This window comes from Folsomia candida, unplaced genomic scaffold (assembly GCF_002217175.1).
Source record: "Folsomia candida strain VU population unplaced genomic scaffold, ASM221717v1 Fcan01_Sc077, whole genome shotgun sequence".
Lineage (NCBI taxonomy): Eukaryota > Metazoa > Arthropoda > Collembola > Entomobryomorpha > Isotomidae > Folsomia > Folsomia candida.
This window is the reverse complement of record NW_019091269.1, coordinates 5,001-23,014: the sequence shown is the minus strand read 5'-3', so window position 1 is coordinate 23,014 and position 18,014 is coordinate 5,001. Positions and strand designations below refer to the sequence as shown.

The 18,014-nt window shown below is 37.9% G+C and overlaps 1 protein-coding gene and 1 pseudogene across 1 annotated transcript; both read right to left on the bottom strand.

Moving 5' to 3' along the window:
* Positions 1-7,732: 7,732 nt before the first annotated feature.
* LOC110862902 (dentin matrix acidic phosphoprotein 1) lies at positions 7,733-8,635 on the bottom strand. Its single transcript, XM_022112113.1, has one exon. The coding sequence runs from the start codon at positions 8,633-8,635 to the stop codon at positions 7,733-7,735; it is 903 nt and encodes a 300-aa protein (XP_021967805.1).
* An 8,881-nt stretch (positions 8,636-17,516) lies between these two features.
* LOC118433717 overlaps positions 17,517-18,014 on the bottom strand; it is a 1,787-nt pseudogene continuing 1,289 nt past the window's right edge.

Here is an 18,014-nt window from a genome sequence, read left to right as displayed (position 1 = left end):
ATAATACGTGTTACTTTTTCAATTCCGCATGGATTTTCAAGATTGATACTGTTTTGGAAACCTTGAATGCTGCGGAACAATATATATTTTCAAAATATGAAATTTTGACCTTAGTGACCTAGAATCAAGGTCGCAAGGTCAGCCAATGAAAAATTTCTTCTACGTACTAAAATGCGTTATTATGACCTAATTTTTAATTTTTAGCTCATTTATTCTTTTAAATTCACCAAAATTACTTATACTTCATAAATTATGCAAGTGGGAGTGGGTGTGGCATAGTAAACTAACAATTTAGGGGTGTGGTCATTGGCGACATTTTTATTTTAAATATACCAAGGCATGTGACATATCATTTTTTCGAGAGGGATGAGTGGATTCTAACCTGTTTCAAAATTTTATAACCACGCCCCCATGGGGAGTGGTCATTCGCCCTTTTTCTGGTTTTTAAGCAAAATATGGCACGTGATACAAATATTTTTTCAGCAGTGAAAGCTGGTTCTGATTGTCGTCTTAAATTGCAGGATACCACACGCACCTGTGCTGTGGCCAATTTAAAAATTTGACATATATAGTGTTAAACTGGCAATAGCAATGTTACGGCTTTGTATAAATGGCGACTAGTGGTAACAAAATTGTCACCTCGTGGTGATAACATTGACACTGAGTAATAACACTTATAAGATATTTGAAAAACTAAATTTACACATTTTACCTCTTAAATAGTGAAAAATATTAGGGCGGTCAAGAAGAACAAGCAGGCTTTCATTCACTAATGGAACCGCACAAAAGTGGGTGTGGTTATCAGGATGTTATTTTTTTTGTAATGTTACCAAGTGCGCCCAACAATGTTGCCGTTTAACAATAATAATAATACCACGCGGTGATAAAAATATTGATGCATGGTTCATAAAAATATTTATTCCGACAAGGTAATAAAAAGTAATTTTTATTTTTGATTTGTTATTATAAGATAATATTTTATGCCTAGCTACTTGAGTCAACCTCTGTCTCCGCATCCCAGTCAATATTATCTTCATTCAGAGTTGAGTGTCGTTCATCCTCATTGGTATCGACCACTGTTTCAGCATCCCAGTCCACATGGTCGTCATCTAGGTCGCCGTTTCCAGTCTATTGCGATCGAGAATTACACGAGACTGGAACTGGTTGCACGTCCTCTACGTCATCAGCCATGACATACGACTGCGTGGTATGGCTGGAATGGGTCATCTCTGCGGACGGAGCGGAGAAGCCAGCGGAAACGCTCCGTGCCTCCCAATCAGCGTGGGAACGCCCCCTTCACGACCTCACCATCACCAAACTGCAGGAACATGCAACAGAGCCGGAGGACAAGGCTCGTCTCCTCGCCGCCGTTCAACCACACACGGGGGACTGGCTTAACACTCTCCCTTCCCCGCAATTAGGAACACACCTCCCCAATGAGGCCTTCCGCGTCGCTACAGCCCTTCGCCTCGGTTGCGACATCTGCGTCCCCCACAAATGCCCTTGTGGCGAAAAGGTCACCGCCAGAGGTTATCATGGCCTGAAGTGCAGGAAGAGCGCCGGACGCCACTCTCGCCACTCGGCGGCAAACGACATCATCACTCGTGCCCTTCGATCAGCAGAAGTCCCCTGTATAAGGGAGCCGCCCGGCTGTGCAAGATCGGACGGAAAAAGGCCCGACGGACTCACCATGGTCCCTTGGACTCGGGGGAAGTCCTTAGTTTGGGACTTTACGTGTGCCGACACCTTCGCCCCATCCTACTTACCAGCAACAACTAAACGTCCTGGAGCGCCCGCGGAGAGAGCCCAGGAAAGGAAGAATAAGAAATACGACTTTCTCCGTGACCGCTATCTCTTTCTCCCAATAGCTGTAGAGACCACCGGAGTATGGGCTAAGGAAGGACTTCGCCTCATCCAAGCAATCGGCGAAAGGATCGCCGCCACTACGGGGGAAAATCGAGCGAAGACTTTCCTCATCCAACGGATCTCTATTGCTGTTCAAAGAGGAAACGTTGCTGCAATCTTAGGAACGCTTCCACATGGGGAACATTTGAACGAAATCTACTATTTCTAATTTCCCATAATTTCCCATATATGACTTCGATTCCGTTCTCTTTTCGATGTCATATTTTTTGTGAATATATATTGCATGTTAACATTTTTTATTGTAAATACACATTTTGGAAGGGATTCATGTGGATGAATCTAAATCTTTAAAATATGGGTATACAAAATCCAATGTGTCAATCTACATATCAGGACTATGAAAAATAATCTTCTTTTTATAATCGGAACATATTAGACTACATTTTGAGTATAAATCTTAGACAATTGTAACTTGAGCTTTAAACTTTTATTCTAAAGTTTCGACAAACGTTTTAACTGAATTTCAACTGCCTATGTCCAATTTTATGACCAACTTACAGCCCATGGACAGGAATAAGTTTTAAATATTTAAAACTAGTTACATACATAGATGTGTTCACATATATGTAATTAAGTAGATATTGAATTATTTAGAAAATGGGAATAGCTTTGTGTTCTGTTGACCTATTTATACAAATATTTCGTGTATTAATTTGAAACAGAAATATTGGGATATGTAGATAGTTGGCAACTCTCGGACACGCTAGTTCAATAGTCTAACTTGGTTCTTCTCTATTGTACAATAACCATAATACATACATTTCAGTAGACACCCTGGAAAAAGCACGCAACATAAGTTAGCAAAGGCTGTTGAAGATATGAGAATCAATTTGTACACAGATATTTTACCTGCACGAAAGAAAATTTAGTATGCTTATAAAATCTAACTTATGCCTTCGTGACTTTGCATCAACTAAAGAAAGTTGTGGAAAACTCCTCTACATGCCTGTCTCATATCTTCAACCCATACAGATGGGTGGCTCGGGACTCTGAGGACTACTCAAAGCATGCTCAAGTTCTGACACGCCATAGTTTTTCATTACATTAATGGGTAAGTAACTAGGAAACATTCCAAGGTGTATGGTGAGTTAAGAGTTGCCAATCGACTAAAAATATTTCTAATACTTCATCAATAAAGAAGGTGACACAATCTGGCCAATATAGAACAGGATCTTCGGTAATTTTCAAGCATTACTAGGGGAACGACGTAAACTTACTAAACTGCAAATGCTCCCCACAAATACAGTTTAGTAAGTCTGAATGAAGTTTGGAGATGTTTGAGACGAAACGACAGTTCTGAAAAAAATATTACTTCAAACAGTGAGTTTTTATACTATGAGGATATTGGTATGTCATTCATCACCTATGCAAGTTTCCTTCTAACTTGAAGCTATATAATCTGCCCTATCTTCACTTCACGTGCATCGTCGAAATCCGTTGGACCGAGACCTTTAGCATCATACACGCCTGATTTTGCAGTATATCTTTTTTTTCTTATTTGTCAAAGTTTTTAAAATAGCTTACCTCAATACGTATTTAATTCTTAACAAGTCCTACAAAAGTTCTCTTCCCCAGCACCTGTATATGACCCGAGTATTTATTTCGCAACACAGATTTGTATACATTTTACAGATTCATAATCGCAACGCAATTCCGAAAACTAAAGCTCTTAGCAAAATCTAGGCCAAACCTTGGTTGACTCAACTTTTCCGAGTGCAAGCCTTCACACGCAAGACTACAACCGTATCTATTCTCGCATACGTCGCTTACAAATTATATACGTACAGAAGCGTTTAGATATCAATCTTTGTATTATCAAAAAATCACATTTTAAAAATCGTAAATTTTATTTCGTTTGTTAAGTTGATCGAAGAATCACAATGGGTGAAACAATGCACACGTAGTTGATACTGGAAGATAAATGTAGTGTCTGTAGAACACTATTCAAAACAAAATTGGTAGAAAAATGAAGATGCTTGCACTAATTTTCAATTTTTGCATTTCAATTTTAGGCATTGGTTTAGTGTCTTCCATCACTTCACACAAACACAACGCAGTATTTAACTTAAAGGACCTGATGAGCAATCTAAGTGATTGTGATGTGCAAATAATGCATACTGGAAGGTACCACAGTCAATTGTCATTAAATGAGTTAAATATTGTGTCCACAACGGTGTTTATGCCTAAATATGAACCAATAAATTTGCATGATTTTAGTGACATGAACGGGAAATTTTTCCCCGCCTTGGAGATTTTAAATTCCCGTGTTTCCTCATGTCGATTAAGTGTAATTTTTTTTCCAACACGAAATAAAGAGGATTACGATTCATACATACTCCGAAAAAAGTCCTTTATCCGAATTGCCTCGAAGTATTATCTCTATTATAGTGCTACCTTGCAAGGAAAAGAGTTATTGCCTAATATCAACGTAATTATTAATATAGTACTGACAAAACTACGAATTGGAAAATCGGATTGGTTCCACGACTTCGAGTTGCCGTTGAAATATTACGTTTTTATAATTATAGCCGAACCAGGTCAAAGCCTTAAAATGTGTTTTCCTCAAAAGGTGAATTTCGGGAAAGATAATGTAAAGTCAAATATATCATGCCTGTCGGAAATAAACGCGAATGAAGATATTCTTGTATCACTGTCTAGAAAGCAGAGATTGCACAGAGATCAGTGGTGTTTTCATATAAACATATTTCCGGATATAACTTGGACACTAAGTAATACTAACCAACTGGATGGGAAGAGACAAATCTCCGAAGACCGATTGATATCAGAAATATTCTTTAGGAGAAACATATCTTCTAAAAATTGGAAGACGTGTATATTATATACAAGTCATTTAATAAAATTCGACGCGCAATGGCTATTACGCTTATCTCGAGTCTACAAGAATTTTGACGTTATAGTGACAAAAGACGGAGGATATCAATTTCTGACTTGCTACACAGAACCCTACATTTCGTTCAGCTTCTATTTTACACCTTTCCAATCAGAAGTCTGGATAATTCTGGGGATATCAATTAGCACACTTATTCTCACAGTTAGTGCGGTTTTTCGTTACACCAACTTAACACTCAACTTACACCAGCTACCTTTCTGTGTGTGGATGTTTGTCTTAGCCACGCTTTTCGAAGAGTCGGGTTTCATGCCTAGTGAAATTGAGAAAAAACACTTTCTTCAGATTATCGCTAGGAATCTGGTGCATCATGTTAGTTATCGTGACAAATGTGTATAACGGAATTATGATCCAAGAACTAAACGCGCCACATAAATTATTCCATCCGCAAACATTCGACCATTTGCGGTGCAAAAATCAGTATGACGATGTGGTAGAATTCCTAGTATAAATTATTTTTATAAAAAACTCTGAGGTGAGGCACTATGATGAGCGGATAAAAAAGTAAAACAAGAATTTGTTATTTTTTTGAATTTGACAGACATCGGGCATTTGTGGGATAATTAAATACATATCAAATCGTAGTATTTGAATTCTTGAATAGTTGCCTCACCGTGGCCCCACAATCGATTTCAAACTTAATAGAGAACTGAAATTACATATTCGATATTACATGCTTCAAATGATATGTATCCTGAGAATGCAACTGAAATTTAAATTAGTTTTCACTGAAGAATATCAAACGGTATGCCGTCGCAATTTTCTTACCAAATAGCAATAGGTCCTGCTAAGTCCCTGGTCGTTATCCTCAGGCATGTTTGTGATTATTACATTCTGATAAGGGAAATTCCTCAAATTACGTAACGCTAAAAATCGATTTTCTAGACCCCTCCACATCCCTTTTAAGTTCATCGCGTACATAGGCACGATATCATTGGAGCCGATACCTCCCCACCCCCCTCGAGCGTTACGTAATTTCAGGACACTTCCTAAACTTGTAATTTCTGAGTTTAATTGCGATGTTATTACAATTCATAACGGAGATTTTACTTTTTACCGGTCGTTATGTTATTATAACAGATAATAATATATAGAAATTGGCCTAAATTCGCTAAAACTACATAAAAAGTACTTCAATATTTAAAGCGATTGTGCGGCCACGGTGAGGCAACTATTCAAGAATTCAAATACTACGATTTGATATGTATTTAATTATCCCACAAATGCCCGATGTCTGTCAAATTCAAAAAAATAACAAATTCTTGTTTAACTTTTTTATCCGCTCATCATAGTGCCTCACCTCAGAGAGTTTTTTATAAAAGTAATTTATTTTATAGTTTGTAGATGTTAATATTATTTCAGAAAATTTTAAGTGTATGTATAGGGATGTAGAACATTTTTGAAAAACTTATAAATATTTATAAAATTGTAGTTTCAAAATTTCTGAAAATGTAACCAAACAATAATTTAGATATAATACATCTACAGTATGATTCTAAAGACCTCCGATATGTATCCACATATGATGAATATACACCCATGGCTGTTCAAAAATGATTCTTCACTCATTACTCGATCATTCAAAACTATGAAGAAAATTATTTAGGTATTATTTAGTTATTTAATTTTATTCACTACATGTACCTCAAATTCATGGGGCAATGTGAGATTTTGTATGGGTAATGTGATATTCTAAATTATAAAATTTTCTCCACCCTTTAAGATTCTCAGAACCGTTTACATTTTTGAAATCCTTTAAAAACTGCCCGAGCACTAGTAATTTGAATTTTCAATTCGTTCAAAAAAGGTGTCAATTGCGCCACCCCGACCATCATGTAAGCAAATGGGAATTACGAGTATTTATTACTTATACTAAACTAACCACTCTTTTTTATTGTCCTGTAGGTCATTCAATTGACCTTTTACGTAAAAGTGTTAAATACGAAAAAGACTGCTCTTTACCTGTGGAATCTAAAAAACTCCTATGTCTAATAAGAAAGTTTAAGTTTTACGCTGAAATCAGAGACCCGATTTCGAGTTCTACTAGAAGGACTAAAAATTTTCAAAATCCAAAAAAGACCGCACTGGGAAATTGAATTCTCTAATTATTTGACCTCCTGTCATTTTTCTCTCCGACGCTTCGTTTAGGCGTAATCTTTCTGGGAGTTTTTGAGGGTTAGGTACGTTCTCAATCTTCCGGCTACGCCGGGCCCCAACTGAGCATATTCATGCTTTGGTTCTGTGAGGGGCCCCGCTTTCCGGCTTTCGCCTCACCTCAGAAAAATGCTCCAAACTGAATTCCTCAATGTATAACAAAATAGAACATTGTGCTAAGTTACAAATATCGTATGAGCTATTTTTCACATTTTACCTTAAGGTTGTGGAACGTCTGACACATATCCAAGTTGAAGCGACATCCGACATTAACTCAACCGATGTGGTCCTACAGACTCCTTTCCGCCTTCCGATCAAACTTTAAAAGGCCAACTCCGGAATTTTTATCTTTATTGTATGGGTTGTTCCGCGACTTTGCAGTAGCCCAGACCAACGTAAATACAGAACTGATCAGTGATACTACGATTACAATTACTCGGACGCTAACGCGGTCGCCAAACTGTCTGAGTCAAGTAGGTAAGTTCAACATGGTGTAGACATCGAGTCTGACTCGGACTGGTCGGCGTTATCGTCCGAGTCATGCAAGTACGGTGAACCTGGTGCAGGCACGTACTCTGACCCTGACTCGGACTGCTCCGTGTTACCGTCCGAGTCAGGTAGGTAATGTGAACATGGTTCAGACATGGACTCCGACTCTGACTCGGACCAGTCCGCCTCATGGTCCGAGTCAGGTAAGTAAGGTGAACACGGTCCAGGCATGGACTCTGACTCGGACTCGGCCTCTCACTCTGACTTGGACTCGGCCTCTGACTCTGACTCTGATTCGGACCAGTCCGCCTTAGGGTCCGAGTCAGGTAAGTAAGGTGAACACGGTCCAGGCATGGACTCTAACTCGGACTCGGCCTCTGACTTTGACTCTGACTCGGACTCGGACTCAGCCTCTGACTCTGACTCTGACTCGGACCAATGTGCCTTGGTGTCCGAGTCAGGTAAGTAAGGTGAACACGGTCCAGGAATGGACTCTGACTCTAACTCGGACTCGGCCTCTGACTCGGACTCGGCCTCTGACTTGGACTCTGACTCGGACCAGTCCGCCTTAGGGTCCGAGTCAGGTGAACACAGTCCAGGCATGGACTCTGACTCTGACTCTGACTCGGACTCGGACTCAGCCTCTGACTCTGACTCTGACTCGGACCAATGTGCCTTGGTGTCCGAGTCAGGTAAGTAAGGTGAACACGGTCCAGGAATGGACTCTGACTCTAACTCGGACTCGGCCTCTGACTCGGACTCGGCCTCTGACTTGGACTCTGACTCGGACCAGTCCGCCTTTGGGTCCGAGTCAGGTAAGTAAGGTGAACACGGTCCAGGAATGGACTCGGCCTCTGACTTGGACTCTGACTCGGACCAGTCCGCCTTAGGGTCCGAGTCAGGTAAGTAAGGTGAACACGGTCCAGGCATGGACTCTGACTCGGACTCGGCCTCTGACTCTGACTTGGACTCGGCCTCTGACTCTGACTCTGATTCGGACCAGTCCGCCTTAGGGTCCGAGTCAGGTAAGTAAGGTGAACACGGTCCAGGAATGGACTCTGACTCTGACTTGGACTCGGCCTCTGACTTTGACTCTGACTCGGACCAGTCTGCCTTAAGGTCAGAGTCAGGTAAGTACGGTGAACACGGTCCAGGCATGGACTCTGACGCGGACTCGACCTCTGACTCTGACTTGAACTCTGACTCGTACCAGTCCGCCTTAGGGTCCGAGTCAGGTGAACACGGTCCAGGCATGGACTCTGACTCTGACTCGGACTCGGCCTCTGACTCTTACTCTGACTCGGACCAGTCCGCCTTAGGGTCCGAGTCAGGTGAACACGGTCCAGGCATGGACTCTGACTCGGACTCGGACTCGGCCTCTGACTCTGACTCTGACTCGGACCAGTCCGCCTTAAGGTCCGAGTCAGGTGAGTAAAGTGAACACGGTCCAGGCATGGACTCGGACTCGAACTCGGACTCGGCCTCTGACTCGGACTCGGCCTCTGACTCTGACTCGGACCAGTCCGCCTTAGGGTCCGAGTCAGGTAAGTAAGGTGAACACGGTCCAGGCACCGTCTCTGACCCTGACTCTGACTCGGACTGTTCCGTGTTACCGTCCGAGTTATGTAAGTAGTGAACATGGTCCAGGTAGAGTGGTGGACACGATAAGGTAGCAAAGCGAACGTGATGCGAGATTTAGGGAACGCACGTGACACCTCACGCAGATCAGATTGTAAAAATCGCTTTGCAAGTTGTCCTGTCGTAGCATGACAAGGACAATGCAACTTTATTATTGAGACGGACAGACAGCTAGGCTAATACGAAACCATACTCCGTACACTGGGACCCGTGTTCTACACGGGCTATGGCCTAGTAATGTAATATTTATTAAAACGTAGCCGGATTATCCCTTAAGTTTTAAGACAATAATTCCGTATTTTAATAAATTCGATTCGCTAAATATTTATAATAAGAATAGTCCAGTCTCCGTCTGTCTGTCCGTCTGTCTGGCGGAACGCATCCCTTCAATGTACAACAAAATTACCATCCCTTCCATGTATTAGAATATGAAAAATAGTAGCAAGGATTGAACTTCCGGCCAGTTCGGACAGTCCAGCCAGTTCGGACAGTCCGGTCAGTCCGGACAGTGTGGTTAGTCCGGACTTATTAACTTAACCGGACCCACAGGGCAATCCGGATGGCCTGTCCGAACTTGCCGAACTGTCGAAACTGGCCGGCAAACGAGCCAAACAGGCCGGGAAATCCGGAATCCACAACCACGGGACTGTCCAAGCAGTTGTATAACCTTAAATACCGATGTATGTATAGGCATACGTATATATTTATATATACGAACCAATCTATATATATGCACCAAAAAGTGTACAGGAGGAGGGATGACGTATATATGTACAATCCTTTCGCGAGGCCCTGAATCCTTAGATACATATGTCTGAAAGTGAGTAAGAAAATCGATACCCCAAAACAAAACTACTTTCTCTCCCATACACATCTGTTCCTTTGCATCTAACTTGCATCCAAAATAGATATTTACATTAATAAATAAATAAGGTATTTTCAGTATAATATTTCTGAGCAAATAAAAATTGCTTTCTACTCATCATGTCGCATCCTTCTAACAATGTATCCAGTGAACATGAAAAACGTGCCAAAAATATGAAACGGGTAGAGATGGTAAGCTTTTGATTTTAGCACTTTTTAGAGAAAAAAAGTTTTACGTATAATTCTTTAATTTTTTAATGAATGTAGATTGCCGGAATTCCGATATGCATAATTCATATGCTAAGTATTGTCATATGGCACTACAAGTGCACAGGTATTTGCTTATGATGGGATTATTTTCTAAAACTAGATCTGTATGTATTTAAGGTGTGTCCACGCTTAAGTTGGACTGGAGTCGATGACCTGTGGAATTTGACGTGGTTAGTGAATTTTTAAAAACTCTTCGGAAAATTGTTGCTAGAAGTCATACCGTTCACGTTTTCCTCGGTAGGATTTGTCTTACTCCTTCCTCCGCAACCAGTCTGACTTTCCGGTGCAACCCTGACATTAGCAATTTTCTACTCTCTCGCGCAATAGCCTTGCTGATTTTTCCCCGTTGGTATTTAAATCTTGCCGGTTTTTCGGTTTTTGTGAAGGTTAGGGTATGTTCTTTTGCACGAGGCCCAAAATTTTTCAATTGGTCGTAATTGGGGAACATTTGGTGGGTTGTTTTTCTTGAGCACAAAATCGACGCCTTGAGCCGACAAGTACGCCTTACAAAGTTTGACATTATGCGAGGTAGCTAGGTCCGACCAAAATAACATTTCATCCAAATTATGCAGTTTCCTTATCCAGATCAGTAACCGCATCAATCATTCACTTTTATAAACTTCTGCGTTTATGGTGCCCTTGCAAATGTAGGGTGGAGAAATGTTGCCGAAACTGTCCAGCGCCTACCAAACTAGATATTTTTCTGGGAATTTAGTTTTGACCTTAAGTTTCCGTTGATAATCTACATCCTTGGATTTGGTGGAGTGCAAAAAATACTTTCCCGGAGTCTCTGAAAGGTCAACCATGACGTACGCTTCGTCATCCATGACGACAATTTTTGATGTCATTTTTGGGAAAAGTTGTTTGCAACATTTTTGTACTCTGCTTTCTTGGTCCTTGACATATTTTGTGGCACTTTGTTTTGCTCTGGCCGTAGTCCTCAGTTTCTGTACTTTAATTTTTCTCTTCAAACTTTTTAAAATTTTCGGTTTCCGGGCGGCGCCACGAGTGGAAGTAGAAGGATTAGTGGTGAAGATTTTTTTATGGGTTTCACTTTTTGGGAGGTGGCCATGAAAGGAGGTGGTTCGGAAATTTTTTGAATTTCACTATTTCGGCATCCTTATACTTTGAGGTTTAAGTATAGATAGTGGATTTGGTAAATTTTTCCTATTTGAAGTGCTGCCACGTCTTATTCGAATCTCGGTCGGCGACGTTTTTGTAGTATTGCAAAACCCGATTTGCGAGTCTTTCATTTTGACACCTTTTGTTATTGGATTTCGTCATTTTCCTGAAAAATGCTTTACAGCTACTCCTTGCCAGTGAAATTGGGTACCAAAATAACAAAAAACTAAACGAAAATTTCCACCACCTGCGCAGTGTATGGAAATCTTGCGCAGTCCAACTTAAGCATGGACACCCTATATGTGTTAGTTTTTAACAGTTTGGTTATTTTTATCATAACTGTTGTAAACGTGGTAAAGAATTTTATCCATTTGGCATTGGCCTTAGCGACGGAAAACTAAATTTTTAGCCAAGGATAAAAAAGCAATAAATATTCTATTTATTTTATTAGCCTCACGGCCTAACCTGGGGCATAATTCTGAAAATTAAGGGTGGTTTTTTATATTTCACATAAGATCAAATTGTAAGGCCCCTTACCAGCCTCACTAATACTACCATAGGGGAAATTTTGAAAAACCACGCTTAATTTGTCGGAAAAAAGCGCCAGGTTAGGATTGGAGATTAATATACATACATGTATTCTACATATATTGTTAAATTAAGAGAGAAAATTGAACTATGCTACAAAAAATTTATGAAAAAATGTATGTATGTAGCTGATGACGGCGGCTGTTCCATAAAATGGAGTCCAAAGAACCCTAATCGATTTCCTTTGTGTAGCTTGCACATATATTTTGAAACTTTTATGCTCGGTACTATGCTGATTTAAAAACCTTGGAAAATGATGACCCAGTAGTTTACCTTCGTCCTGCAAAGCTCTTCAATAGATCAGGTCCATTACTTCCACCAGCGTAGTAATGTCAAACTCAGGCGTCAATTTTTCGTCTGGTACGGACAAAGATGTTGAAACTTCGTTTGACTATATCAGCGAGATTATTATTATTAAAGACGCAGATAATATGAGTGTCGTCGGTGATATTGTTATTTTTTTATCCATTTTCAGGTTTTAATTTCTTTGTTATTACTGCTTTTATGGGTTCGATAGCCTTTTTAGTTAAACTCCCTATGTATTTTACACATTTGTGACTCCCTAAAGCTCATGTTGAGGCCCCCGTGGCAGGCTCGATAATTTTAGCTGGGGTTTTATTAAAGTTAGGGGGTTACGGGCTTATACGAGTTCTTAGTATCACAGGGGTTTCGGTCATAAAGTTTAGCCCTTACTTTATAGGGCTAAGATTAGCTAGAATAATGTTTACAGGGATCTTGTGCTGTCGTTTAAATGATTTTAAAGCTTTAGTAGCGTACTCTTCAGTATCCCATATAGCTATGGTGATTGGGGGACTAATAACTCTCTATTCATGGGGATTTATGGGGGCCTTAGTGATGATAGTAGCTCATGGAGTTTCCTCTTCAGGTTTATTTTGTATGGTTAATTTATACTACGAACGAACTGGGAGTCGAAGTTTTTTTATTAATAAGGGGCTTATTTTAAGTTTTCCTATTTTTTCTTTACTTATATTTTTTCTCTGCGCGTCAAACATTGCTGCCCCTCCGACTATTAATTTATTATCAGAGATTTTTTTGATAGCTAGAATTATGAGTTATGATTATGTCATACTTTTATTTTTTCCTCTAGGCTCCTTTTTAGGGGCTGTTTTTACATTATTTATATTTTCGTTTTCACAACACGGCTCTTCTTATAATTCACTATACGGGTTTGTTCATTCTAATGTTCGTGAGATCCACACTATTAGACTTCACATTGTCCCAGTAAATTTTTTAGTTTTAGGGTCTAATTTTATTTTTACATTTTACTAAATAATTTCATTTAAATAGTTTAAGAAAAATTTTAGTTTGTGATTCTATAGATGGGGGAGCCCTTTAAGTAATATTTTATTTGGTTTTACCTTTTTATTTAGGAGTTTTATTACTAGTGGCTAGCTTAATCAGTATGCGGTTTGGTCTTTTATATTTTCTTTCTACTGAAACTATATTTGTTGAATGAGAAATATTTTCTTTTAGATCAACTTCTATTATTATAACTCTTATTTTTGATTGAATAAGTTTGAGATTTATAGGGCTCGTAATATTTATTTCTTCTATGGTATTTTTTTACAGAATTATATATATAGAGGGGGACAAGTTTTTAACTCGGTTTATTTTTTTAGTATATTTCTTTGTCTTGAGTATAGTCTTTATAATTTTAAGCCCTAATATAATCAGAATCTTATTGGGGTGGGACGGACTCGGTCTTGTGTCGTATTGCTTAGTAATTTACTACCAAAATGTAAAAAGAGCAAATGCGGGCATAATTACAGTTCTCTCTAACCGTGTGGGTGATGTAGCTATTCTTTTATGCATTTCATGGCTACTGAATTTTGGTAGATGGAATTTTTTTTATTCGCAGTTTGTGTATTCGTACGAAATAGTTTCTTATATAGTTACTCTAGTAATTTTAGCAGCTATAACAAAAAGAGCTCAAATACCCTTTTCTGCCTGGTTACCTGCGGCTATAGCAGCTCCCACCCCAGTTTCGGCTCTTGTGCATTCATCTACTTTAGTCACAGCCGGGGTGTATCTATTAATTCGGTTTAATTACACTCTAGGTGTCAATAATTTTTTATTATTTATTGGTATACTGACTATATTTATATCTGGTTTAGGGGCTAATTTTGAGATAGATTTTAAAAAAATTATTGCCTTATCAACATTAAGTCAGCTCGGGTTAATAATAACATCTTTGGGGCTGGGCTTCTACGAGTATGCCTTTTTTCATCTTTTAACTCATGCTATATTTAAATCCCTACTATTTCTATGTGCTGGGGTGTTTATTCATTCTATAGGGGACACTCAGGATCTTCGAGCGATAGGGGGGCTAATGATTTCTTGCCCAGTCACATCTTTGTACTTTATTATTTCTTCAATAGCTCTTTGTGGATTTCCGTTTTTATCAGGATTTTTTTCTAGGGATATAATTATTCAATTTTTTTTCAAGGTAAAATAAATTTAATTATGGGATGCTTAATAGTTTTATCTACATTGTTTACATTAACGTACTCTGTTCGCCTTTTGTATTTTTCTTTTTTTAATAATATGGGTAATCGGTATTTTTTAAGTTTAGCTGAGAGAATTAACATATTAATTCCGATAACATTTTTAATTTTTATATCAGTTTTGGCTGGCGGGTGGCTTAGAGTTTATATATTTCCTATAAATTTTATTTTTCTACCCTTGTGGCTTAAATTATTGGTCGTTACTATAATTTTTAGTTTTTTCTTTATTTATTTTTTCTTAGCAGACTTTAAGGTTATAAAGAAAATTAGCTCTACCTCAGGTTTACATTATTTTTTAGGCTCGATGTGACTGCTTCCTTTTATTTCTACTTTTGCCCTAACTCCTATTATTAAGTACGGCGTAAAAATTTTAAATCTTGCGGACCAAGGTTGAGTGGAGTTTTTAGGGGGGCAAGGATTTATTGACAAATCTAAGTTTATTTCTTCCAAGGCAGATGTATTAAATTCCGTAAGAATTAAATTCTTCATATTTAGTTTCTTTATGGGTGGATTGGTTTTATTTTTAGCTTAGTTTAGATTTTTATAGCTTATATAAAAGAGCACTACGTTGAAGTTGTAGGGGAAGATTGAGTCTTGAAAATATATCCCATAAAAATATATTTATTTATTTAAACATTGAAAATGTTTTGTTTTTAATTAAACTAAAATAGAAAAAAGAAAATAACGGAGTTTAACCGTTAAAATTTTAAGTTAGCGGCTTAAATTTGGCTCCCTTTTCTTATTAAAGAGGCTGAATACCTAATAGCCATTAACAGTGGCTCGCCGCTTCTTTGGCTTGCTTTAAAATAAGGGGAGAGCCCAAATTTTTCAGGTCGAAACTGACCGCGATTTTTCGCTTCTTACTAGTGTAAGATAGACTTTCACAGTACTTTCTGAATGCAACCCAGATGTTATTTTTAACTACAATCCTCTATTTTTATTAATATACAATATTATTTTCAGTCTAAAGCTCCTTGGCTCCATTCATGTAGAAGTCCCATTAAAAGAATTAAGATGAAGAATGTTAATAGAGTTAGAGTGTGGGCTCAATTTATTGAAGTGAAGTAAAATATATACCTAAGGTGACTGTTAATAGTAGCCCTAAGAATGCTTGGGAAAAATTATTTTCTATAATTCTGTGGTGGGCTCAAGTTACTGTTACGCCTGAACCAAGAAGAATAATAGTATTTAAGAGGGGGACTTGGAATGGGTTAAACGGAAGCACTCCCCTAGGGGGTCATATTAAACCGATTTCTATAGAAGGGGCAAGACTTCTATGGAAGAATGCTCAGAAAAACGAGAAAAAAAATAATACTTCAGATGTGATAAATAAAATTATGCCTCAGCGCAACCCTTTGGCTACAATTGAAGTGTGGAGTCCTTGAAAGGTCCCTTCTCGTCTGATGTCACGTCATCATTGAATGCAAGTTAGGGCTATAATTATTATACCGAATAAAAATAAATTTATATTTATTTCTTGGAATCATTTTACAATGCCTGTAGTTAAAATGAAAGCGCCCGTGGCCCCAGTAAGGGGCCACGGACTTAGGTCTACTAAGTGGAATGAGTGGTCTCTCTTTACTATCATTATTTATTTAGTGGGATGTAATTTCTCTAGCGTATAGTGTTGATAACACCGCAAAAACGTAAGATTGAATTATAGCTACAGCAGATTCTAGGGTTAGTAAAAGAATTTGGGTTAAGATTAATCTAGCTAAGATTAAGTTAGAGGCGGCTGCTGTTTGGTTGCCTAATAGAGTTATTAATAAGTGTCCTGCTACCATGTTAGCTATAAGTCGGACTGCTAAAGTTAAAGGCCGGATAACATTTCTAATTGATTCGATTAGCACTATAAATGGTATTAATAAATTTGGAGTACTCTGTGGCACTAAATGGGTGAACATATGATTGGTGTAATTTAATGAGCCGTACATCATAAATGATAGTCATAGAGGTAATCTTAAAGTTAAGGTCAAAACTATGTGTCTTGAAGCTGTAAAAATATATGGAAATAAGCCCATAAAATTATTTATTAGAATAAATATTAATAAAGAGATAAATGGGATAGTTCTTCCTACTGATGAGTGGGGTCCTAGCAGTATCTTAAATTCATCATGAAGTTTTTTGCAAATTCTTAGGGTCAGTAAAAAAAATTTATTAGGGGTGGCTCAAAACATAGGCGTTAAAATCATTAAAACAATTAATGATCTAATTCAGTTTAAAGATATAAAAATTATAGATGAAGGGTCAAACACTGAAAATAAATTAGTTATTATCATTTTCAATTTATGTGATCGGTTTCGTCGTTACTAAGTGGGGTATTAGTTTGACCAACGTTGGTATTCATATTAGTATTTTTAATATTAGAAATTTTAATTACAGATAGAAGGAATAGCCAAGAGAACAATAAAAAAAGAGACAGCCATATAATGGGTGCTATTTGAGGAATAAAAAAATGTTTTTAAAATACTTAGTCTTGACAAAACTATATTATAAATAATGTTAACTAATTTTTTCATTAAAAACATTTGTTAAATTGTTATAAAACGGTTTAAGAGACCGACGCTTACTTTCAGCCACTTAATGAATAATTTACTTAGATATATTTTTTACTCACTTAATGAAGTTTTTTCCTGGGATTGTTTCAATTACGATGGGCATAAATCTATGATTTGCTCCGCAAATTTCTGAGCATTGCCCGAAAAATAGTCCAGGGCGGTTTGTATAAAAATTAACTTGGTTTAGACGTCCTGGCACAGCGTCAGCTTTAACTCCCATTCTTGGGACTGTTCATGAGTGTAAAACATCAGCAGCTGTAATTAAAGTGCGGACTTGGGAGTTCAGAGGGACTATTATTCGGTTATCAACGTCAATTAAACGAAATATATTTATTCTTATTTCATTTGACGGAATTATGTATGAGTCAAATTCTAAGTTAATAAAATCTGAATACTCATAAGATCAATATCATTGATGCCCGATAGTTTTAATGGTGATTGCCGGGTTATATACTTCATCTAATAAATATAATAAGCGAATAGAAGGAAGGCCGATAAAAATTAAAATAAAACTTGGGATAATAGTTCAAAATAGTTCTAAACCTTGGGATTCTATTATATGTTGGTCAATATTTGTGTTGTGTATAGTTGAGAATAAATTAAACCCTACAATAGAAATAATTAAAATCAAAATTGTTAGGGTGTGGTCATGGAAAAAGATTAATTGTTCTATTAAAGGTGAAGAAGCGTTTTGGAACCCTAAAGCCGCTCAAGTTGCAATTTTTAAAAGAATAAATTATTCATTTTTGAATTTTAAGTTCACTGCACTAATCTGCCACATTAAAAATGTGTGATTAAGGATAGCTCCGAGTATGAGTGTTCGGATGGGGGTATATTTTGAAGTCACTCAATTGATGAAGAGTAAATAAAGTTATGAACTCTAGGGCGGGCAGTCGAAATAGATTCCCAAATAATAAAGCTGAATAGAAGAACGGCAGCTACTGAGGTGTAACTTCCTAATGAAGATAAAAC